General features: G+C 38.9%; 1 protein-coding gene across 3 annotated transcripts in view; it reads left to right on the plus strand.

The window, feature by feature from the left end:
- impact (impact RWD domain protein) overlaps window positions 1–23,942 on the plus strand; it is a 73,354-nt gene that overhangs the window by 34,173 nt on the left and 15,239 nt on the right. For all 3 annotated transcript variants that reach the window (XM_088641982.1, XM_088641981.1, XM_088641983.1), the window contains exons 8-9: window positions 1,946–2,019; window positions 12,348–12,438. In XM_088641982.1, coding sequence (XP_088498108.1) covers window positions 1,946–2,019; window positions 12,348–12,438 — 165 coding nt within the window. The remainder of the gene's footprint in view (window positions 1–1,945; window positions 2,020–12,347; window positions 12,439–23,942) is intronic.

Here is a 23,942-nt window from a genome sequence, read left to right on the forward strand (position 1 = left end):
GCATTTTGGTTTTAATAGCTGGTAAGTACTGGTTATATAATGTGAATTTATGTCATTTATACCTCCTGTCAAGTGTTTGACAATGGCAGAATCACCTCTCTAATAAAGAAGATCACATTGTACTCACTGATGACTCTTTGCAAATTATTAGGGCTGACTTTTGTCTGAATTGAAAAATAACTGAGGATGGCTGTTTTACACACATAGAAAATGTTATTGGTGTGGTATAACCTTTCATGAAAACTCAGGTATTCTAATTGTCTTTTTAGTTCCTTTTTTCTTTTTTTTCCTGTGTGGAAAAAAATGATTACTTTTACATTTTAATATAGATTTCCATATCGAGAGGCCTTAAATCAAATTAGAGTTATAGCTTCAGACTGAAATCCATTAATATTAATGGAGGTTTTTAAATAGGTTTGAAAGGATATTTTTTGTTAATTATTATAATATTGTTTGAAACAATTCTAATACCTTTAATTGTCTTGGAGAAAAGACAGAAGCACATGAGATTGAAGGATAGTTGTTGTTATTAAACGTATTGCTTGAATCAAATCAGGTTAAATCTAAACTGTGAAAAAGAAGATGTGTCACATCTCCGATACACTCACATAATCAAGTTCCGTTCCCGAACTGTTTGTGCTCACAGGTTAAACAACAGTAATAAACTTGAATAAATGCTAATGTAAATACAGCACAACTTAATTACACAGTTAATTAGGTTTGTTTAATCATATTCTGTGAAGCTATTAAAAGGAGTTGTGGCAACTGCGATATTAAGCAAGAAAATATACAAAAATTACACTGAAATAGATGAATATCTTAACATATACATACTGTTTAAAATTAAAGTATAGTAAATTCCTATATATACTGATTATACTGATATGTATATTCCTAATAATACTGAGAGTCAACAAATGAGTTTTGGAGACAACAGTATTTCTTGCGTTTTTAATTCCTCTCGTTGTACAGTATGTATTATGTATGTCTGTATAAGTTCCTCTTAGCTTTTAACGGTGATGAAAAGGCTTTGGTAGTATGAGTGAATGCGTTGGTACCGTAAGAGCTGTGCAGCTGTATCTGCTTTGTCCTACAGATATAGTGTCCTGTGAGGATGGATACTCCCGTAACATTGTTTCCTGCTGAATATCCTCATGTAGAGTGTGTTTTGTGGTTTTGAAAAACTGAGAACGTCCCCTGGATACTTTTCCCACCCAGTCCCAACAACAGCTGTCGAAGTACTGTAAGCACTGCCAGAGGAGATAACCCAGCTACAGTTGGCAAATGGCAAATGGCACTGATTCCAGTAATGCCTGACTCCAGGAAGCAGACCTCATTCTGTACCCAGGACATGGACACTGTGCATGGTGACCTTATTGAAGCCTCTGACTGGACAGAACTCTACGTTTGTAAACATCCTTTCATTTTTGAGCCTGTTCAACATAAAATGCATCTTTCTAGTCTCCGAGTTCTGCCAGCAGTGATATGGCCCTGGTTTCACTCCAGTTCCATTATTTCCCAGTAGCTAAGCAAGGCTACGTTCTCATACGACCAATCAGATATCAGTAAACATGTTGGTTCACAACATAATGACGACCTTAATTGACCTTCAGTTCTTGTCATTAAAATTCCAAGAAATCATCTAATGTGTTCTTTATAATGTAGAAATTAAAACCCTCATTGTACTCATTGTCAGCCTGCTGAAGAAGATCAGAGAGCCAACAGGGGGCTTTAGGAAAGATTTTAGATCATGAACAGGGTGTGAACAGGCTTAGAAAGCCATTGGTGAATGAAAAGAACAAGAACAATAATAATAATTGTTTGCATAAGATTTCATAATCACATAGTGTATTCAAAAGTGTTTAAGGTGCAGATTTTTGTCTGCTAGATTAATAGAATAATCTATAGTATAAATAATCTGTAGTCCATATCTTTGATTTTGTAGGTGAAAATGGTCCTGAGTAAACTTCATGAAAATAAGAAGATTGGAAATGCCACCCACAATATTTATGCTTACAGGTATGTAACCACGAGGGAAAGAAACTATGTACATTTAATGCGAATAAAAGGGTGGTTTAGGCATATTTTTGCAATGTCTGTGCCTTGAGATGAAATGCACTTTGGGATTCAGTGCTTAGCATTAGAAACAGGTGTTTCGCCCGTAACTGTAATGCTAGAACATTTGTAATATGCTTCTGTAATATGCCAAAGTGCAAATGTAAATATTGCATTTTTGTAAGCAGTGCCAGAAGGCATGTATGTTTTATTCTAAGTATTATGCAAAACTGACTTATAATGAACAGATATTTTGGCCAGTTTATCCCCTTAAATCCTCATTCCTATTATAATTTTTGCTTGTTCTTGTTGTTGACTGTCTTGTTTGGCGGCAATTTTCACATTTTTGCAATTACGGCAAATTTCAACCGAGCCCGAGTGGAAAAGCACCTCAGGGTATCAAGAAGATAGTAAGATACAGCAACTCATTTTTATCAAATTTTCAGCTGTAAAGCCTTCTTCAGGTGCCTTCTTCTTGACACCCGAAGAAGGCTCCACAGCCAAAACGTTGTGTTTCCTTTCTTCTCTTTTTAGCATGGAATAAACTTCACATTTATGATTATTTTCTTTGCTAAGTATGTGAAAATGGGCAAGATCACCTCCATGACTTCATTACTGCCTATTAAAATATCAACTAAATAAGCTTGTTAAAATTCAAAAGAAAAAACATATATAATCATTGATGAATTCTAGAAGTGTTAGAATTATTGGATTTAATAATTTGATTTTGAAATAACACCTTTCATGTCAGGAAATTTCTGAGCACTTTACAATTAAAAGACCAAAAAAACATGTCCAGTTGTATTACAAATTTGGTAATGGTAGTTTCAAAAACATTTTAATTTGGCTGTGAGTATTATGCATGCCACGGTTTTGGCACATAATTCTACAAAGATTTATTGCCCATTGTATGTTGTCTTCTGATGAAAACAGATAGCAAAACAGAATCCAAAGAGTAGTTATCAGGAAGGAATATAATAACTCAATTTGTGTTGTAGGCAGCAAGGAGCTGGATTCTTTATATTTTTATACAGGTACTGTACGTCAAGATAAGGACTCCATTACAATAATCCTATAATAAACTATTGGTAGGGTCTTATCTGAAGAACAGGAGTATAGGAACCAGTAATCCTATCTCGAGAATGGGAATATAGAAGCCAGTTACACTAAATCTGATGGGAATTAGAAAGGTTTTAAACAAGAAATGTTGTGCAAGTGAAAAAAAGCCTTGTCATGTTTCTGATGGGTTGTAAATCTTAGCAATGGGTTTGAGAGGTACACCAAGGTTTTTCATTTGAGTTGCCGAGCTTGTCTCGCTTTGTGAAGGTGTCATGCAGTGTGTAGAGAGGCATGACCATATCTTGTCACTGTTGTGCTGTAAAAACCTTGTTGTTGACATCATGGCAGCAGATGAGCTGGCCAAGTGATAACATTTAGAGGCTGAATAGAAGAGGACCCAGAACTGAGCCTTGTGGGACACCAGAAGTTCTTACTTACTTCTTCCTCTTACAATGTCTGTAACCCTTTGGATTAGGGGTTGTAAATGCTATTTACTAATGTGTCATAAATTAGTATATTATCAAGCAGGGACCTATGTCAGAATGTAAGCTGCAAAGGAGTATAGAGTAGAGGTTCATTTTCGTGCTGAAAAGAAGAGAAATCAAAATGTTTCAGCTGGAGACAACTACAGGTGAGCTGAGAAAGAGGACAGACCAGGAACATGAGGCAAAGGAGTGGTGATTGATAACTGGGTGATGAGTAGAATACCACTAAAGTATTGATAGTGTCAAATGTAATAAACAGCTTTTCCTGTAGTTTAATTGGCATGCTAGTGACAAAACCCCAGTGCTGGCCATAGACTGAACTATATCTCTGACCACACATTTATTTGCAGAGGATGGCTTGTTCCATCTATAATACTTCACAAATGTTTTAACAGCTGACTTAATATAATTAATAGTGTCGTAATTTGCAATCCATAAACTAACGTGTGGCTGAAGTCTAAAAATCTCTGCATCCTATTTGTCAGAAATTGTTTTTGATCAGAGAGATAGAAACTAAAACTGATTTAAAGTAATCCCAGAGTTACTTTACCCACTTAGGTCTCTGTTGTATTTAGGAGGATTGTATGATTGATAGTGTCAGAGGCAGCACTTTTGTCTGAAATTGTATGAAAGGTGATGGAGAGAGTTCATAGAGCTGCTTTTTAAAAATGACCATGCAGTTAAGATTTTTTATGATATGCTGTATGACTTTGGCCAAAAGTTAGCTTTCAGGATGTAGATTTTTAAAATCTTTAAGTTCTAATAGTTTGAGTGATGATGTGACAGTGCCAGAGCCAAGCAACTCATTATTACATATTATAACAAATCAGCAAAGAACTGAAAAGCTTGGACACAGAAAGAAGTAAGAATCGGATCATGACAACAAGGTGTGGAGAAGAGTTTCACGTACTGTGTCAGTGAAAGTGGATTGAGCTACCTTCTCAGATCAAGAGAAAGAAATCCCCAAAACTCCAATATAGAAATCAGCACACAGTTACTGTGGGTGAAGGGGAAGGTGTAATAGATGTTCGGAGGAATGGAGAGGAATACGTTATTACAATATCTGGGACAATATACATTTGGCTTGCAGAAATCCTGCACATCAAATAACCCATTTAGATTTTCCTTTGTGGTGTTTACTGCTGCTGCTACCTCACAGCTGTTGGGACTTGTATTTGATTCTGGATTGAGACTCATTCTGTATGCTGTCCCTGCGTACTGATGTGAGTGTCCTGTAAAGGAATGGTGTATAGTCTAGGGCACAGTCCTGCCATGGACCATTGTGCTTCTTGGATACGCTCCAGGCAGCCTTGACACGAATAAGAGGCTTTTGTATACTGGATGGATGTTAATGATTGAGAAAAGGCGTGTGGGATGACTCAATAAAAGTAAAGAATGAAATTACTTGTAGATGGCTGTCCCTCCCCCTGTGTTCTAACTCGCAACCCACAGATTTCACAAAGTGCAAATGCTCAGAAGAAGATGAGAAGAAGAAACAGACTGAGATTTCTCGGGAGGCTATCACATATATTTGACGGAGACCTGCTGTATAACTCAACCAAATCTTCAGTGGATTTGGCCTGGGCATCTAACAAGTGTGAGTCAAAGTCAGAGACTGCATCAGTGAACCTGGCAGGAGTCAGCGATTTCAAACTGTGAAATGTAATACAACACTTCTACAGCCGTGCTAGAGGGAGGCAGTGGGTATTGTAGCTCTCGTAAAACAGCCAGATGGTCTTAAATATCTAAATCAAGTTCTTATGCTTTTGCTTTAGGTTTTCAAGAAATGGTTGTTTCATAGCAAGTGGCAGTTCATTAGCAGAAACAACATTACAAGGGATGCTTTCACTTTCAGATAGGAGGGGAAAGAACAAAACATATGGTTCAGTATTGCAGACCTACACCTTGCATTGCCAGTCGTTTTACTTTTCATCATATTTTAAACATCATATCTGGTTCTTACACTCATCTGAAGAGACTGGGGAAGTCTTACAGGCTGTTTACATATGATTAACTCCCGATTCTTTTTTCTCTCTGGGGTACTTTCTTTATCATAGCTGAACAATAATAAAGTATCTCTTCCATCCCAGTAATGCCAGAATTAAAAAAAAATGAAATAAGTAAAACATCAATGATCAGTCATGTCTAACAGAGCAGCCAGAAGGCTGTGTGGGAATTTACTATTTTGGAAACTCCTCAGCCTGTTTTGGAAGTGAATGTAGCAAATGAATCTCAGGTTATTGTGAATAAATGACATAGGTGGCTGTCATTATTTGGTGATCTATAATATTGTATAAGCTAGCAGTTCACTATTGGTCTATAACAAATTGTCGCAAATGATTTTACACAGGGAGGGCTGTATTAACTGAGACTGGTGACATTTAACTATTAAAGTATTCAGAAATCATAGTTGAAAAGAAACATATGGAAGCGATGTGTTGACAAGAATTTCATAGCTAATAGCTATGAATAGCTAATATATTGACTTACTGTATTTGCATTTGGGTCTTTATGTTCTTTGTTCTCTTTGCTAAACCCTTCACAGCTGTGACTGTCCAACACCTACTCCATCCCCCCACAATCATGGCCGCCAACATCTAAAACCCCCAACTGCTTCTCACTCCCCATCCCCCACAGCCGCCACTCTCCAACACCTCCGCCATTAACACCTGCAGCACTGACAGCTCTATGAGCACCATCCCCCAGGCCAGGCTGACCATCACGGCTGACCAGCTGAAAAGGGAGCTGAAGAGGCTGCACCAGGGTAAGCTTGTGCTGATCAGCTGAGCAGAGTGCTCCAGCGACTGTTCAACCTGAGCCTGCGCTTGGAGAGAGTCCCTGTGCTCTTGAAGACATCATGCCTGGTCCCGGTACTGAAGAAAGGACGCCCCTCTGTCCTCAACGACTACAGACCAGTTGCGCTGACTTCTCACGTCATGAAGACACTGGAGAGGCTGATCTTATCCCACCTGAGACCCCTGGTTAGTTCATCACTGGAGACCCTACAGTTCGCCTACCAGCTAGGAGGAAGCTGGAGGAGATGCAAGTCAGTGCCTCCATGATCTCGTGGATCACTGACTATCTGACAGGCAGACCACAGTCTGTGAGACTGTGAGAACTGTGTGTCTGAACAGGTAGTAAGTAACATAGGGGCTCCTCAGGGGATGGTTCTTTCTCCGTTCCTCTTCACCCTTTATACTTCGGAATTTAAGTACAACTCAAACTCATGTCACCTGCAGAAGTTCTCAGATGACTCTGCAAATGTGGGATGTATCAAGGGTGGGTAGGAGGAAGAGTAAAGAGGACTGGTCAGCAGCTTTGTGGAGTGGTGTGGGGAGAACCACCTGCAATTGAATGTAACAAAGACGAAGGAACTGGTGGTAGATTTCGGGAGGAAAAAGGTCAAACCTACTCCTGTCTACATCCATGGGAGTGGCGTGGAGATGGTGGACTCCTACAAGTACCTGGGAGTGCACATCGACGATAGACTGGAATGGTCTAAGAACATCGAGGTCATTTACAAGAAGGGTCAGAGCCGACTTTACTTCTTGAGGAGGCTCAGGTCCTTCAATGTATGTAGTAAGATGTTACATATGTTCTATCAGTCGGTGGTGGCGAGCACCATTTTCTATGTGGTGGTATGCTGGGGCTCTGGGATTAGAGTAGGGGAGGCTGAACAAGCTCATCAGAAGAGCAAGCTCCGTCATTGGGTCTGGCCTGGACCCCCTGAAGGTAGTGGCTGAGAGGAGAATGGTGTCCAAACTAGAGGCCATCATGGACAACGTCTCCCATCCCCTCTATGACATGCTTGTAGAAATGAAGAGCACGTTCAGCAATAGACTGATCCATCCACGGTGCAACAGGGAGCGCTACAGGAGGTCATTCTTGCCTTCTGCCATAAGACTGTACAACACATCTAAAGCCTGATTAACAGTCTACAAATTATCTATCCCCCTTATTCAAACTGTGTCAGAGCACATCTGTGATATAAAGGTTGAATTGTTCATTTAAAAAACAATTCTGAACCAAACAAGAGAAGCCCAGACTAACGGAAATAAAGTCACTTGACTGGTATACCAGAATGGTTGTCTAGAGCTCCTATTAACAGTCCCCTTTTTTAACATTTTGTTACCCTGCTTGGGTAAAACCAGATGATAAATACAGCAATTGGTTTATATGGCAAAAGGCACAGACATACCCATCTGGAGATCTGGAGGGATCAGAGCACAACTATCTTGTTTAATTCTTCAACAAAAGCCATCTTTAAGTGGATTGCAAATCTGGCACAGTGAGACTTAATTATTTGTTGAGAGGACACATGGATGAATGGTGATTGCTCTTCTGGAGGCTGCATCAAGCCCCAGGTGTTCATTTTCAGCTTTGTCTAGTACACACATTGAGACAGCTCCTTTTGAAAGAAGGACACAGTCATGTTCTGTTCATTTGGAGGAGGTATCTTTGCTGCACTTCTTCCAAGAGAACAATTCGCTAGTAACATGGCTTTACCCTGTGGAGCTTATGATCCACTGATTCTCGCAGACTGTGTCTCTTCACATCATCATAGGATGCAGATGAGTTGTACAGTAGGTTCTAGATTCATGGTGCTCACCACATAACCAGATCAATTTCTGTTGATGCATTTCAACAGATAAATCCTCCTGTGCTCCCACTTGGCATTTAAATACCACACTCTGTGCAACTGAGACATTTTGGTTCAGTATGAAGTTAAATGTCTTTAATGCAGCAGTAGTTTGGTCGATGACCTCCACATTCTATGGGGTACAGTCACTGAAGTTATTTAGTGCTGAAAAGAGAAGAAAAGAAACACAACATTTTGGCTGGGGAGCCTTCTTCGGGTCAGCTCCACAGCCGAAATGATGTGTTTCTTTTCTTCTCTTTTCAGCATAGAATAAACCTTTCCTTGTTCCTTTGCAGCCTATGCGTGCTGACGCAGCTACCTCTTTGGAAGTTGTTTAATGAATACATTTTTTTGCAAGAAAATGATTGAATTGGAAATTCAGTTGGCTTCTGTAGGCCAATTATTAACTTTGTGCCTCCACAGTTATGAATATTTTGTTTGCCAGGAGATTAGAATGGGGGAAGCGCTTTCAGATACCATGCAGATAAACTACACATTTTGAATTGTTTACTTTTTAAATTTTACAGTTCAGAAATCCAGTTTGAACCTGGACAATGAGTAGAGTTGGGACAGCACCCAAGAGATAAAGTGCAGAATTACACCTCATGTCCTTCAGCCACATTAGTTTCCATGAAGGTGTCTTAGGATTGCTGCCTCCAGGATACTCAGCACATGAGGTTCTTGCACCCAAGTCCTTAAACTGGAGAACAGGTGTAAGGAGAAGTGGTACCAGTTCTGCCATTGAGAAATTTCTGAACCAGGAACGGCTTTTGTTTTGAAGGCTGCAACAAAAAGAAACCTCCAGTCATCTTGGTCTACATGCTATTTGATCAAGAAATGTGTAGAAGTTGCTGTTTCTCAAACAGTAACAGGCTTTTTCAGTCCCCACCACCAAGATCTTTGGCAATCAGCTGGTTGTGATTAGGGCAGGATAGTCATGATGTGGCATGCAATTGGCAGATTTCACTGAGATTAGAAATGGTAAACACAGTCTGTCTCATCAATCCTGAAGAGATAGCCATGTTCTGAGGAATTACCTCCCCATAGTAGAAAAAATGCTTGAATATAAACATTTTAAAACTGGAATATCCAGACCCTCATGGACTGTGTAGACAATCAGCAACAATAATGTCCCGCTGTCGTTGTGACCCAAGAAGTTCAAAACTAGGATCATTAACATCTGCTCCATGAGTGAAACATTTCCATCATCTTTGTTCATTATTAAAAAAACTGGTTATTCCCTGTCCTCACTAGTCCTGCTAGATGCATCCAATTTGGGCCTTTTGCAGAAATTGATTTGGCTCGGCTGGTCTGCCTGCAGCTAAAAGGACACTGAGCTGAGACACTCTACACTGCTTGGACCCTGGTCTGTCTTGATATAATTTATATGGAACACAGGGGTTCAAATTCATGCAGCTGGTAGGTGGATGATGGAGGCTTGTTGTGCTGCTAATGATGCAGTCAGTCAAGCCCTTGTTACTTGGGGTTTCTACTGCAGCTGTCAAACTTTATTTTCAGAAGTCCATGAGAGGAGACCTGGAGAGGGTACCAGTGTTGATAGGTCAGGAGATTGTACTATTTTTGTATTCCTTTTTATTGTTATTTTTATCTCCTTTATTTATGTTTGAAAAAAATGTTCATCCATGCTGCAATCCTGTCTTCTGTTGTATGTCTGAAAGAATTTAGACATTTCTTCTTCTCCGTAATTTCTCTAAGATCTTTTAAATAAACAGGTTTTCCTTAGCAACAGATAATGGCAACCGGTGATTGCATTTGAGGCTGAACTCTAGCATTGTAGGTTGTGGCACAAAAGAGCATTGGAATTGCACAAACCGAAGGCTGTCTTCTGTCAAGCTTTGTTATTTTCATTCTGTAGCTTTTCTACATCTGCTTCAGACATGACCTTTTATGTGAGATGCACATTTTTGCAATTGTTACACTGCAGCTTGTTATGTAATGACTGGATTGTAACATATTCTTTGAAGCTGTAGTGTCTGAGAAAAAATTGATCATTTAAATTGAAAACAAAGGCAGTTGCTGCATTTTTTGTCACGACAATACTATATCCAAGTTTTATTCTAAGAATATTCTCACACCTGTTCAAGATGTTTTGAAAAAGCAAAAGGTGGGAATCTGGCGTCTTTCTTATGAGTGTACAGTAACTGTCATTTAGAATTTAGTCTGGCAGAGAGTAAAGACATTAATTCTTAACCAGGTTCTTCAAAGCTAATTCTGGAAACCAATTACTTTGACAAACTGTAAAAGAAATATAAAAAAAAAACGAATACCAGTAGTTTTTCTTTCAGTCATAGAGGAATATCTGCAAAGACAAAATTTCAAATTTCAAAACTTTGATACAAAGTTAACCTTGAAGAGCTTGGTTTGGGGTGCATATGTCATATTTACTGACTGGAGTCATTCAAATAGACCACAAGACCTAGCCATCACGATAAATGTTCTTTTAATACATTTTATAACAAAAAAGAAGAGTCAGAAAATTTAAGTATAATATAATTTTCTGACTCTAATATAATGTTAAATATAGGCATATCACCCTGCAAATCACAACTGGCAACCCACTGAAGCTCAGCAGGTGTGAGCCTGGTCAGTACCTGGATGGGAGGCTTCCTGCGAAAAACTAAGGTTGCTGCTGGAAGAGGTGTTAGTGGGACCAGTAGGGGGCGCTTACCCTGCGCCACCCTAATGCCCCAGTATAGTGACGGGGACACTATTCTGTATAAAGGTGCCAATCCTTGGATGAGACGTAAAACTGAGGTCCTGACTCTCTGTAGTCATTAAAAATTCCAAGGTGTTTCTCGAAAAGAGTATGGGTATTACTCCGGCATCCTGGCCAAATTTTCCCCTGGCCTTTAACAATCATGGCCACCAATTAATTCCCATCTCTGAACTGGCCTCATCACTCTGCTGTCCTCCCCACTGAGACCTGGTGTGTGGTGAGTGTTCTGGCGCACTATGGCTGCTGTCGCATCATCCAGGTGGGGCTGCACACTGTTGGTGGTGGAGGGGAGTCCCCATTACCTGTAAAGCACTTTGAGTGGTGTCCAGAAAAGCTCTATATAAGTGTAAAGAATTATTATTTCTCACAAAAGGACTAAATGATACTAAATTTTTGTATCATTCAGCTATTAACCAAATAATCATGATACACAATGGTCGTTTACTTGTAGCTTTTGTAAGACTCATGTTCCCCCTTTAAACGAAGGGAAATGAAAAGAGAACTTTTAATAGAGATTAAAAGAGAACAGCAGTATCTCCAAAGTAAGCCTTACCTCACCTACCCAGTTGATCACTGTGACCTGTTTTTATGTGTAGAGGGCTTGAATAACTAACTGAGCGACCAACGTCTAGCTTCGAACACTGCAAAGAAGGTCTTAATCGTTTAGCACAGCTTATACATGCAACATTTTGATACAGAGCTTTACAAGTTTAAAATGAACAGCTTCAACACTGAGATTATATTCACAGATTATTTTTGATGGCTCAACATCAAACAGCAGGCAAGGAAACAGCAGTGTCTGATAGTTCGGTATTATGAATGTTTTGAGCCAGTGTTGGAAAACTAAGCATTTGCACTGTTTAGGAACTGCTTGTGATAGTATAGCCACCCACAGCTTTCATTCTGGGAACCCTGCTGCTGTTTAAAAATATTTAATGTTGCCTTTTTTTTACAGATGATCATAAACAGTGTTATTTTATCTGTTGGAATTTTTCTGCTTACATTTTCCATAGAAAAAATATTATTACTTATTTCTGAATTGCAGTCAGTCAGATGCCTCACAGTTATTTACAAAAACATTTCTGTTCTGCAGGACCTTTAATCCCATTATTGGAGCAAATTACTTGCGAGTTCCAAGTTAAATACAGTTAAGTTTTTGTTATGGTACTGATGATAATGTCAGGACCTCAACATCTTCCAAAGGTTGCTACATGGCCAATTTGATGTCTTGTGGAATTATATGAATGTCTTATCTTAAAAATAATCAGTCAGTGTAACAGTGGATGTGATGTGAGAGGGGAAATTTGACATCCATTCTTCATGCTCGATTTACTCAAAGCAGTCCACTTCATTTTTATCGTTTATATTCCAGAATATACTGTGAAGACAAGCAGACTTTCATACAAGATTGTGAAGATGATGGCGAAACGGCAGCAGGAGGAAGACTGCTTCATCTGCTGCAGGTACAGACGAGGACTGTCGATCTTGAACAGCGCACGAGTACGGCAGCGTGCATCAGGGTGTGCCGGGACCGGGAACAGGGGCGTACCGTGCTGAGACGTGAAGAAAGGAAACACCGTGCTTCAGCCGTGGAGCCTTCTTTGGGTGTTCTCCCCAAGTTTGGACGCTCATTCTCGCCTGATTTATTCCCCTTTCCCCACTGCTCCCCACCCCTTCTCACCTGCTCTGTCTCCTGTTCTCCTTCACCTCGTTAACCTGCTACCCGGCCCTCTCCTGCACACCTGAAGAAGGCCCCCCAGCTGAAACGTTGCGTTTCTCTTCTTTGCCTTCCAGCGGGAATGCGCCTTAACCCACGATCGTTAACCACGTCCTTTCCTGCTGGTTCTTACGGTTGCCACTGCCACACTGTGTGGAGCCATGTTGTCCAAGCTGATACCCTAACATTTGTTAAGTAATGGCTGGATGAGATTCTTGTATCAGTTAGCTGCTTCAGCTACTAGCAGCCGAACGAGTCAGGTGGGTCAATTGGCCTCCTCTCATTTGTAACCTCTCTTTTGTTCACATTTGCACCTGCTTTCTTACATGATTTTCCTCGTAATTGTTACACTGGCACTGGGCCCTTGAGGTAAGGGTGTCTAGTAACCCCGAAAAAGTGTAAATTAAATGTGCTTCTGCACAGCTCTGCCTTACAGAATTACAGTATCTGTTCTTTAAACAGCAGTGAATGATGCTTTGACCTTCAGGTTTGAAACCAACAGGGAATTATGTGCTGTGACACCTAAGTGTTTTCCATATACAAAAGGTGTAAATGGGTGTAAATAATAGACTCCTGGAAGATGGAAATTGAACTATGGGTCACAAACACCTTTCGGGCTGTACTCCATACAAGATGAGTTTCAGATTGTGTTTGAAAGTCTTGTTTGTGATTTTATATGAATAATTCAAACTCCCATATGGTGCACTTGGTGTTTGGTATTCAAGTCTTATGAGTATCTCTTCTGGCAGCTTTGACAGTGGTTGAGTAAATTTTTTGTTTAAGTAGTCTTGGAATATTTAAACACAGCAAGTCAATCAGTCTGCTAAATGTATTATACAAGCTTTATATTAGTCACTTCAGCTTGAAAATATGCTTTATGTAAAAATTGTTTACAGAGGTAAAATGTTGTTTCCTGCTATACATTTTACATTCTTCTGAATAACACATCCAGATTTTCAGAGTTTCTTGTGGCATGTTATGATTAACAGACAAGCCATAAATATTCATTTCAAAATGCCATTGTGGCATGTTTCCCCTTCCATGTGAGCTTGCTGTTCTGTGATGGGTCTGGCGGCCTCTGTTGACAGGAACCTGTGGGCACCTACATTGCACAGTCAGGAGAAAGGCAGGGAATACACCCCTCCTAAGGCGAGAAGGGTTTAAGATTGCCAGTGGTTTGAAATTTTCCCCATTTGTAGATGATCTTTTGGATAGTGGAGTGATTGACTACAAATTGCTTGGAAATGGCTTTAAAACCCTTCCCAGACTCATAGGCATCAACAATCTATGAGGGCCTCAAAGACCTCTTTTGATCTTGGCATTGATGTAGCCACACACCTCAATTACTAAGATGAGACAACAGGTTTCTGATGTTTATATAAGGCAGTGCCCTCCAAGTTACTCTCTAATGATGTTCTAATCATTTGCACCTGTTTTGGTGCACCTGATTCTAATTTTAGGAATTTGATGCAATGATAAAAGTAGGGGTGTTCTAACTTTTTCCACACAAGGAAATTGCATTTCTGTTGATTTAAATAGTAAAGATGAGTGCAAAATAGTTTTCAATGTTATTTTTTAAAATTAGATCACCTTTATCTATCAGTATTGTTGAAATGACGACCAAATATCCTTTTGTCTAAAAATGTAAAAAAAATACTAACCTTTTCACATGGCATACTTCTTTTACACACCGCTGTATGTATTCTTCATATCAATGGTTATGTTTTTTTGCCAATAATCATAAGTAATATCATATAGTAAAAACAAAAGTTGGGAAGATTATGATGGCTAGACAGTTGTTGGCAAAACAGTGGTTTTGTTTTATTTAAAATTTTTGCACTCTGCTGGCATGTTGGTCTTGATTCTCTATGGCATTGCTTCTGTTCTGACCCAGTAGGTGGCCGCTTGCCCTGGACTTCAGGCAGGATGGTAGGTCACTGCTTCAGACCATCTGATTACTGACCTTTAGAGCAATTGCTTACCAGTAGGCCCAGCTGTTGCAGCTATGATGGCATCATTAATTGAAAGTGTCTGTACCTCAAACCCACATCGGTCCTGCTGAAGTCAGGTCTAGCCAGTCCGCTGTGGTTATCAGAGCATTCAGCAGAGCCCTGTGTGCCCTGGTCCTTCTGTTTTTCTTTTTCCAGGTCTTTCAGGGTCTTCATAGTGTTCATTATATGCTGTGCTATAATGAGTTTGGCAGCATTTTAAATTGCGATGGTCCCACATTTAGCAAAAAAAAAATTTATTGTCAGTGGTGAATCCATCAGTCTATTTTCAAATTAAAAAGAGTATTCGGTTTCCTTATAGTATTGTGTTTACGCCAAAATAATCAACATTTTTTTTTCTGTACAATTTCAACCTGGCCAGATGTCTCTTAGACATTTTCTGATTATATAATGAGATTTAAACAGAAGCAAAAAAAAAACTGTTCCTATGACATTTTGACCATAAGAAGATTTCTTGACCCCAGAGTCACCCAGTCAGGTGAAGCTGATATCCTGGCTTATTTTAATAAACTGCTGGAAGAGATCCTTGGATTAGTTAGCTACTAACTACCATAAAGAAGGACCTGATTATGGCTGCTGTTGATTGGGGGTAATAGGAAGAGAACTAAGGGAGTGACCATCCACATGTATTAATGGGTTTTTTCTTGCACCCCATAAATGCTCTTTTTTTACAGAGTCCTATGTAGACCACTTCCCTTTTTGAGGTCACACATAGAACAGCTGTCTCTTTCCCTAGAAGTCATGAGTAGTTAGTAGTTAACAAAAAGACCAGGTATTAGGTAAAAAAGTTATAAGGGTATAATGGTGGAACTTACAGGAAAGTGACCATCCCCGTTTCTCCATTAATCTTGTTTCCTTAATTACAAATGGTAGTATACCCTCATGCTGTCTATCTTAAGTGCTTCCAGTACCTGTAACCATTCTTCCTCCTATGCTAATATAATAGAAAACAAGAGTTCAGTCATTCCTCACTTTTAGACATGTTACCGATTTCTTCCTTGGTAAAATCCTGAGTAAAATATTCATTTAACACATCATCCATTTTCCTTTAATCATCTAAAAGTGTCCCATTTTAATCCTTGTAACACTTCATTCTTTACTATTCTTTTGATCTTGTAATACAGAAAAAAATATTTTAGGCTACATGGCAATATTCCTTCTGCCTCTCTTAGCTTTCTAATACCCTTTTATCTCTTGCTTGCCTTTCAGTGTATTACTTTCCTTTAAAATAGATACTGTTCTTTTTCTCATTTTATAAAGTGCTTTCTTTCTCCTTATATTATTCTTGATTTGTTCTACCATTTGGATCTGTACTTTAAGCAGAATGTCTTTAATCTAGTGATCTGGTATGTATTCTGTCCGATTCTGCTTCTTGTAAGCTCTCTCTTTCCTTTAAAGCCTACTTTCTGAAATTGTAACTGGATCCAGACTGTACAGCTTCATAGTATATTTTAAAGCTGATCATATTATCATAGCTCTCTAATAGTTCTGCCACCTCTTTTTTTCAATACTCTGTTTGATTGTTTGAGAAGACTAGACCAACGGGGATATTCCTACTAGTAGGTGCTCTGATAAACAGAGTAAGAAAGTAGTAATTAGCCATGGGTATCATTTCAGTTTTTGGTGTTGACATTCCTATGGGTAGGAATGATATCAGTGATAACCATCTCTTCCTTTACACGTTACTAATTCATAGTATTTCATCAAATAGATTTGATAATCCAAGCTCGAGTTTAGTTGGCAAATTGCGTCTGAGATGCTTGATTCATCTAGTTCCGGTATGTTTTCTGGTTTTTGTTCCAGCCAAGGTTTTCATCACAGGCTGATATTAGTTTTCTATTTATAACATTTTTAGTTTTTTTCAGCCATTAACAGATTGAATGGGATTGGGAATTGATATCATCCCGGCATCAGCTTTTGAGTTTCAGAGCTGTCTTCACTCAGGTGTGTTGGTGGGAAATGTCACCTGCTGAAAGGGAAAAGGGTTCATTTTGGCAGGATAATTCACTGTCATTTCCATCTGTGTCTGCTCATCATAAATTGATAACCTATTAAGAGCTGTTTAGTTACAAATTGGGGTAAGCAACCTGAGAAGATGCAGATTAAAGTTCTGTACAATGAACCTGTTGAAGAGAGTCGCCTTGAAGTAGGGTAGAAACTTTGGGATGAGAAAAATGTAAACCCCAAATCTGATTGATTTACAGGTCACCGAAAAACAGAAAACAGAAGTGATAGTGGTCCCCAAGATCAGCTGCAGGGCTGGGAACTGCGAGTCCAATGTTCCTGTGCCTTGATGCTCTTTTTAATGTATAGAGCCACACCTCTGTCTCTTCTATATTCTCTTTGAAATGCTGACTATCCAGTAATTATTCTATTTTTTACCATCACTCTCTGTTAGTCATGTTTCTAGATTCTGATGCTTTGTAGCTGTCTCCCTGTTCAACAGTTCCATTTTTTCTATTTCTATTCTAAGGCTAATTTAATGATTAAATATATTGCCATTACAGTAAGTCTTCGTTAAAAATTTATACAATTGCTTGGCCCCCTGGATGGTTGGCTATTGTGTCTGCTTTACATGACAAGATAATAATAATAATAATAATAATAATAATAATAATAATAATTGCTTACACTTATTTAGCGCTTTTCTGGACATTCCACTCAAAGCGCTTTACAGGTAATGGGGACTCCCTTCCACCACCACCAATGTGCAGCATCCACCTGGATGCTGATAAGTGACAGCTGAACAAATGCTACAAAGAATACCCATTGTCTTACCTTCAAGAATGGTGCATTGCGAGGTATAATTTAAACCTTCTGATACGCTGATGCGTAACAATACCCTATTCTTTTCATACTTGGCAAATGTCACTTTTGTTTGATTAATATTCTTTACCACAGGTAAGACCTGTGTGCTCACAGCTCTTCTCTCTTCTCTCGACAACATGGTGACTTACAGTACTTTTACAAAGATCACAATTTTGTACTTAAATTGACATTTGTAAAAAAAAAATTATATGGTCAAAAAATTTATTTTTTTACTCCGATTTAATAACTGGTTTGAGAAATGTGGATTGCAGTTCCCCTTGAACTGTATTAAACATTATTTTGTTATCTGTACTTAAGTAGAAAGAATGTCTCCATTATGGTGTGTTTACTTTGAGGTCAAGCAAGATTTCACCTCAAAACCTTCTCCTGGGGATTTTCCCTACAACACAATGAACCAAACAGTGCACTTCATACTGATCCTTAATTATGAACTTATTTCTCTGAAGCAAGTAAAAAACAGTGAAATAAAGGAAATTATGGATGACTAGAATTTCCAAAAAGATTGATTAGGTTAAATTAATGTAAGAGATATAATAATGTTTCTGATTACTGATCTACAGTGTTACTCAAACTCAGCTGTTTTGTTTAACTGGTAATCATTAGAGATATGCTGTAATAAGCTTTTACTATCTATCCATCAGGAGACAGCCACTTATTGCTGGTAAGAGTCACTGCTACCTGGAGTAGCTGTGGGATTGCTCTGCTTGAAACCCCAGCTAGGGTTAGGGTTAACACTACTTAGACACTTTATTCCTCTTAGTGCTGGATTTTGGGCCCCAAGGGAATTTAGAACAAGTGGTAATTTGTTTGTATCTGCAACTTTTCTTTTCTGAGAGTTTTGGCCACCTTCTGTATGTTGTATATTGCAGTGTTCAGGAATTGAATTCCAATCTGAGTCAGATCAAAAGTTGTAAGAAACCCTGTTCTACTGGGTAAACTCTCTTAATTTTGTCATTTAACTTGCAACTAGATATATAATTGGAGTCAACAGTTAATAGTTCTTGTAACCCAAATCCTACACTGGCCTGAAATGCCTGTTGATTTCAATACTATTTTTACACTATATTTCAGCTGATTCTAAATTTTCCTAAAGGAGAAACATTATTGAAGTACATCAATTTCTGAAAGATTTTTTTGATTTTTTTGCTTGTTTTATACCAATACTTTATGGTTTGAGGATTAACATCAGTTCTGATGGCTGGAGGGCTTCATGGACAGATGGCTGGATTGCTCTGTTGAAACTCGATCTAGGGTTAGGGTTAACATTCCCACACTACTTAGACATTGTTTTACGCTCAGTACTGGATTTTGGGTCCCAAGGAAAGCTTAGAATGAGCGGTAATTTGCACCTCACTGGAATCCTGGAAGCACAGGGTGGAATACAGGACAAAACACTACATATGATCGCAAGTTCATCACATGCCAAGTATACAGGGTAATGAATAGTGTAATGAATCCTGCAGGAAGTCCTGTTACTGTTATTTTACATTTATTGATTTGGTTACACTTACTTTACGTAAGGCTTTATCAGTTTCCCTTCGGGATCAATAAAGTCTTATCTATCTATCTTTATTGCATCTGTAGTGGGACAGCCAAATCAGGAGCGTAGAAATGGACCTCAGTCACCAGAGGGCGATATTGAGACATGCCCAAAGAGGAAAATCTGACATTTTCATGAGGAAATCAAGAAATTGGTGAACTCACACTCACACTCACTTCACCTGTGAACTCACGCTCAGTATAAATAGACACTCAGAGTAGGCAGTAGTTGTCTACTCAGTCCCTCACAAGTGTTCCTGGCAGTGAGATTAGTTGCAACACATGGGAGCAGGATTTAAAACTTAACTGGTTAGGTTAGTATTCTGGCAACCGCCTGTAAGAAGCCTGTAAGAGGGATGATGGTGTTAGGTGACCAAATGGGTTCGACTGAGTAGGGAGATTTCCCCTGCTTCTACTGTATCTGTTTAAAGGGTGAACTAGGCCTTCATTCGGACTAGCTTTGGGATTGGAAGTGGCCCATTTGCAATCTAATCTCCTTTACTTATGGACAGAGTAATGTGCACATGTTCTTGCAATTAGGGAGATTTAAGCATCCTACAGAATTTCTCATTAAAAGTTACACACAATTCATATCCCTTTACCACTATTGACGTACTGTATCTGTTGAGCCCAAAAGAAAAGACAGATACACAAGTGTTCATAACATTTGTCACACTCCATATTATAAACTTAACATATAAAACCTGTTTTAGATTTAGACCTTTGAAATGTTTCAGTGCTAGAATTTGGATTGTGTTAGTTATAGGGTAAAGGTTTGAGTTACTTGAAAGCATACAGTATATACAGTACTTGGTCATAATTGAGTACTTGGTCATAATTTGGTCTGAGTGTTGTTATAATATGAAGCCTCTATGAAGGTATTATTATTAAGACTACATTCAGTAAAAGATCCAAAGGACCCTTTACTATTGATTTCAGTCTGTTAGTTGTCATTTTAGCTGTTTATTTTGGACAAAATCTAGCTTCCTATTTGAATGCTTCTTCTTGTGCATAAAAGTCTGAGAAAAATATGCAGTGTAAAATAGAGAATTACTGCACATTCATAAATTATGTAAGAAGGTTTCCGAGGTTCACCATAATGTGCTATTGAAGTATAACAATGAAAACCAGACACCTTCCATAATCTTTTAAATTTTGCCGTACTGTCAGTACTAATCAGCCTTTAGGGAAAAGGTTGATTAGTACTCACAGAACTACTGTACAAAATTGCACTTACAATTAAGTCGTAATATTAAACCTTTGTTTTCTCCTAGACCTTTTATCTTTAATACATCACCCAGAAACAAAGGATCCTTGTGTTCCTGCCTTATTTGTGAATATGCTTGGATCACATCAGATTATAGCAGTGTACCCAAAAGAACAAACAAGCAGCGGTTGTTTCAGTCAATTTAGATGAACCAGCATTGTCATCTTAACTGCTTAGTAACAGCCGATATACAGTTGACAGAGGAGCTACACTTTTCATCGATGCTTCATGTCTTACCTGATATTAGAGTCTAAACAACAAGCACAATGTACTATAAGGCTTTTCATGATAGCCTTTCTAATAAAAATGTATATATTCACCCAGTGCAAAGTGTAATGATGATAATAGTTGCAGATAAAGCACCGTGCATACTGTATGTATATGTTTGTAGGGATGCGCTTATACAACGATCTTGCGGAGAGCATTTGGATTTGTTGTCTGCACCTTGAGTATAAATGCTTTGCATTTTATACTTGACAAATGAAAGACACAATGTATACAGTTTCACTCATTAGTATTCCCATCCATTAAAATGTATTTCCTCCACTGGTGTAATTAAATGTACATCTTTTGAACCAGTTTCCAATGGAGACTATAAAAAGACATATGGTGTGTCATATTGTAACAGGTCCAAATGTAGGCAAAGTGAGAATGCAAGGTCCCTGGATGTGTTATTGTTTCACAAGCAGTACGTAGCTGGGTATTGCAATGATGCAGAGATTGTCACAGATTGCAAACTGTAATGTTCCCAGTTGATGAAATGAAGTTTTCTTTCAAAGGTTGTGTATTAGCAGTATTCATTGACAATGTTTTTGGGCTGGAGGTAGTCAGTTATGAGTATTCCCTGCCAGTCCCAAAAGACAGTGAATGTGATCTGTAGTGGTTTCAGTTTCCAACTGGTGAATTCATGTTTCTTCTCTGGTAAGTGTGCGATGAATGAATACACCACTTTCCATGTCTCCACTGACACCATCTCATTGCAGATGCAAAATTTTTCATATTTGTGTTGATCACATATCGGGGCTCATTCAATCTGAGGGTACGTGTGGCTGAGGGTTGGGAGTAAATGTGCAGCTCATCCCCAGCCGGAATTCAATCAGGCTCCCTCAACCATCGTCCCGGCTCCAGTCCACTCAGTGCCTTCTCCAGCAGCTGCGATCTCCACTGCACTGAGAGCCCTCGTCACGGCCCCCAGTGTGAAGCTGGGCTCGTTCCTGGATGGGGTTCAGTCCGCCTTTTCTCAGGCACTTGCCAGACCCTGAGATCGCTCAACACGCATGCAGGAAAACAAATCTGGTGAGCCTGAATCCCACTCTAGGTACTGAGATCCAGGGTTGCATCTCTGGTCCCATTTAAAGTCAAGTACCCTGTTACACCTGCTGCTCAGTATTCCCTGCTTGCACAAACATGCAAACATTTTTATTCTTGCATTGAAAGTGTTCATGTAAATGATCTGGAGACTGATATGGACTGATTTACAGTGCTAGTTTCTCTCTGTGAAAGTGTTCCAGCACACTTGCTCAGTAGATGCAGTGTTTTCTGTGGTTCACAGGGCTCAAGACTTTGACGCATCATTCAAACCTCTCTGGTACTTTCTGGACAGCTACACCCACTGTCACACACTGGAACGGGACGTATTCTCATCTTAGTCAACATCTTTGACTAAGTGCATTATCCTTGAGTGCATACTGTACCCACAACCTCATTGCTCTTCATTGCGGGGAATTGGATCACTTTTGTGCTCAAACATGCTTTCCATACATGACACCATCTATACTGGGAAAGTATTGCCCTCCAATGAATGAGATTGCAGTTGTACGCGCATTTCTCTGCAGAGGACTGTTAACTGCAGGTTGGTGTTGACACCCTTTAAAATAAGAAAAGTCTGGATACGTTCTAACCCTTTATATATAAAGTATATTTTCATATAAAAGCTGTAAATCATATACTGTAACCTTTTGTCTGTAGAAATTATGTCACTGTCTTGCAGAAAGGCAGGTGACAAATTTTAAACTGTGAAATAACTATTAGTTCTGAAGGCAACTTCATGGTTCAGTCAGCCTAATGGGATTAATGGGCTTGGATAAAAGCCTTTAATTAGATTTGATTTATGAATTCATTCTTCATGCATTGAGTGTTAAGTACTTCATTGCTTGCTTTAAATCGGATTTGTTGCTAATGAGACATTATTGCTTGGGTATCAGAATAAAAGATACATAAAAATGCACTAAAGACAGCTCACTGATAAAAACATGCTATTTTCTTCTCAGACCCATATTTAATATGTAATCCTGAAATGTATTTCTTTGGTACCATCTAAAAAGCCTCTGCATATAGCTAGAAATTGACAAATATTGTATTAAATAAATGTGGTGCATGCTGAAGCAATTACGAAGCCATTATGATGGAAATCCCTGAAGAAGAATAAATTCCTTTGCTGGTTCTTGAATGTAATCCAGCGCAGAGGAAGTACATTCTTTCATAAACCCTTTGGTACTTCACTAATTAATTTTCTACTTGTGTTTCCTGCAGGAGCAGGTGATTAAGCCAAACTAATTTTTTACCTTTTGTTATTTTTTCAGGGTGTTTGCTTGTCCTTTTTTATGAATATTTTTGGTTAATGTTTTTTACTAATCACATTGGAAGATAGATGTAATTTAATGTTCTCCACTCAGTCTGAGTGAAGGCTACCTTTGAGGCAGTCTATCAAGTGAATACATTGGAAGGGACAGTCATTTGAAAAGATGGATAGCCTGTTTCCAACCCATTTATCATTTAAGTTTTCATTTGTAATTACTTTTCTGACTGTTCAAGTATTTGTGTTACGCTTGGGGGTTGCTTGATACAATGTATAAATAAAAGTAAATCAATTCTGTTTTATAATGTTGTGCATGATGGTTGGCTGCCACTGTCAGTTTTGTACAGACTGTGTACTGGTGTCCATTATATTTTGCACGTCTTAGGAGAATGGCGCGATTAAGGTAAACTCCTCCTTGATGTATGGGTTTGCAGTGTTATGCATTTTCACTACTTGACATCATGTACACTGCGTACGGTCAGAAAGGATTTGCTTTGTGTGAAAGTTGTCAGACGGTCAGGTTAAGGGTTGACCAAGGACAGAGACAGCTTGAAGGAAGCAATCGCATTTTGATAACAAATTGAATGGCCAATCTGTTTTTCTTTGTAAGTGAGTGACTGCTCTGAGAGCAGTGAATCTCATAAAAATTAAAAAATAAATGTTAAATGTGGGCATCACATACTGTATACTAATGGAAAAGAGCAAGGCTTGGTCATTCCGCAGATAGCGGACCCCTCCTGCAGGCACTGTGATTCATGTGCATGTTTGATTAATGCAGCCTCGCAGGTGTCGGCTGACGCTGAAGTCATGCAAAGCCACATTGTCAGCAGTGCCGTCAGCGCTGATGCAGAGTTTTTAACTAATTAGTGAGACATTCATCTTCCAGCTGTGTGGATCGCAGTTTGCATCCAGCCTCCCAGTCTTTTTTTCTCTTAATAGATATATGTCACCCCTTCATAAGTGGCACCCTACTGGCTGAGAACTCTACCCCTGAGATGCTCAAAAGGGATAATTTGTTATCCTTCTAC

The sequence above is a fragment of the Lepisosteus platostomus genome, chromosome 8 (assembly GCF_059453375.1).
Source record: "Lepisosteus platostomus isolate fLepPlt1 chromosome 8, fLepPlt1.hap1, whole genome shotgun sequence".
In the NCBI taxonomy this organism is placed as follows: Eukaryota; Metazoa; Chordata; class Actinopteri; order Semionotiformes; family Lepisosteidae; genus Lepisosteus; species Lepisosteus platostomus.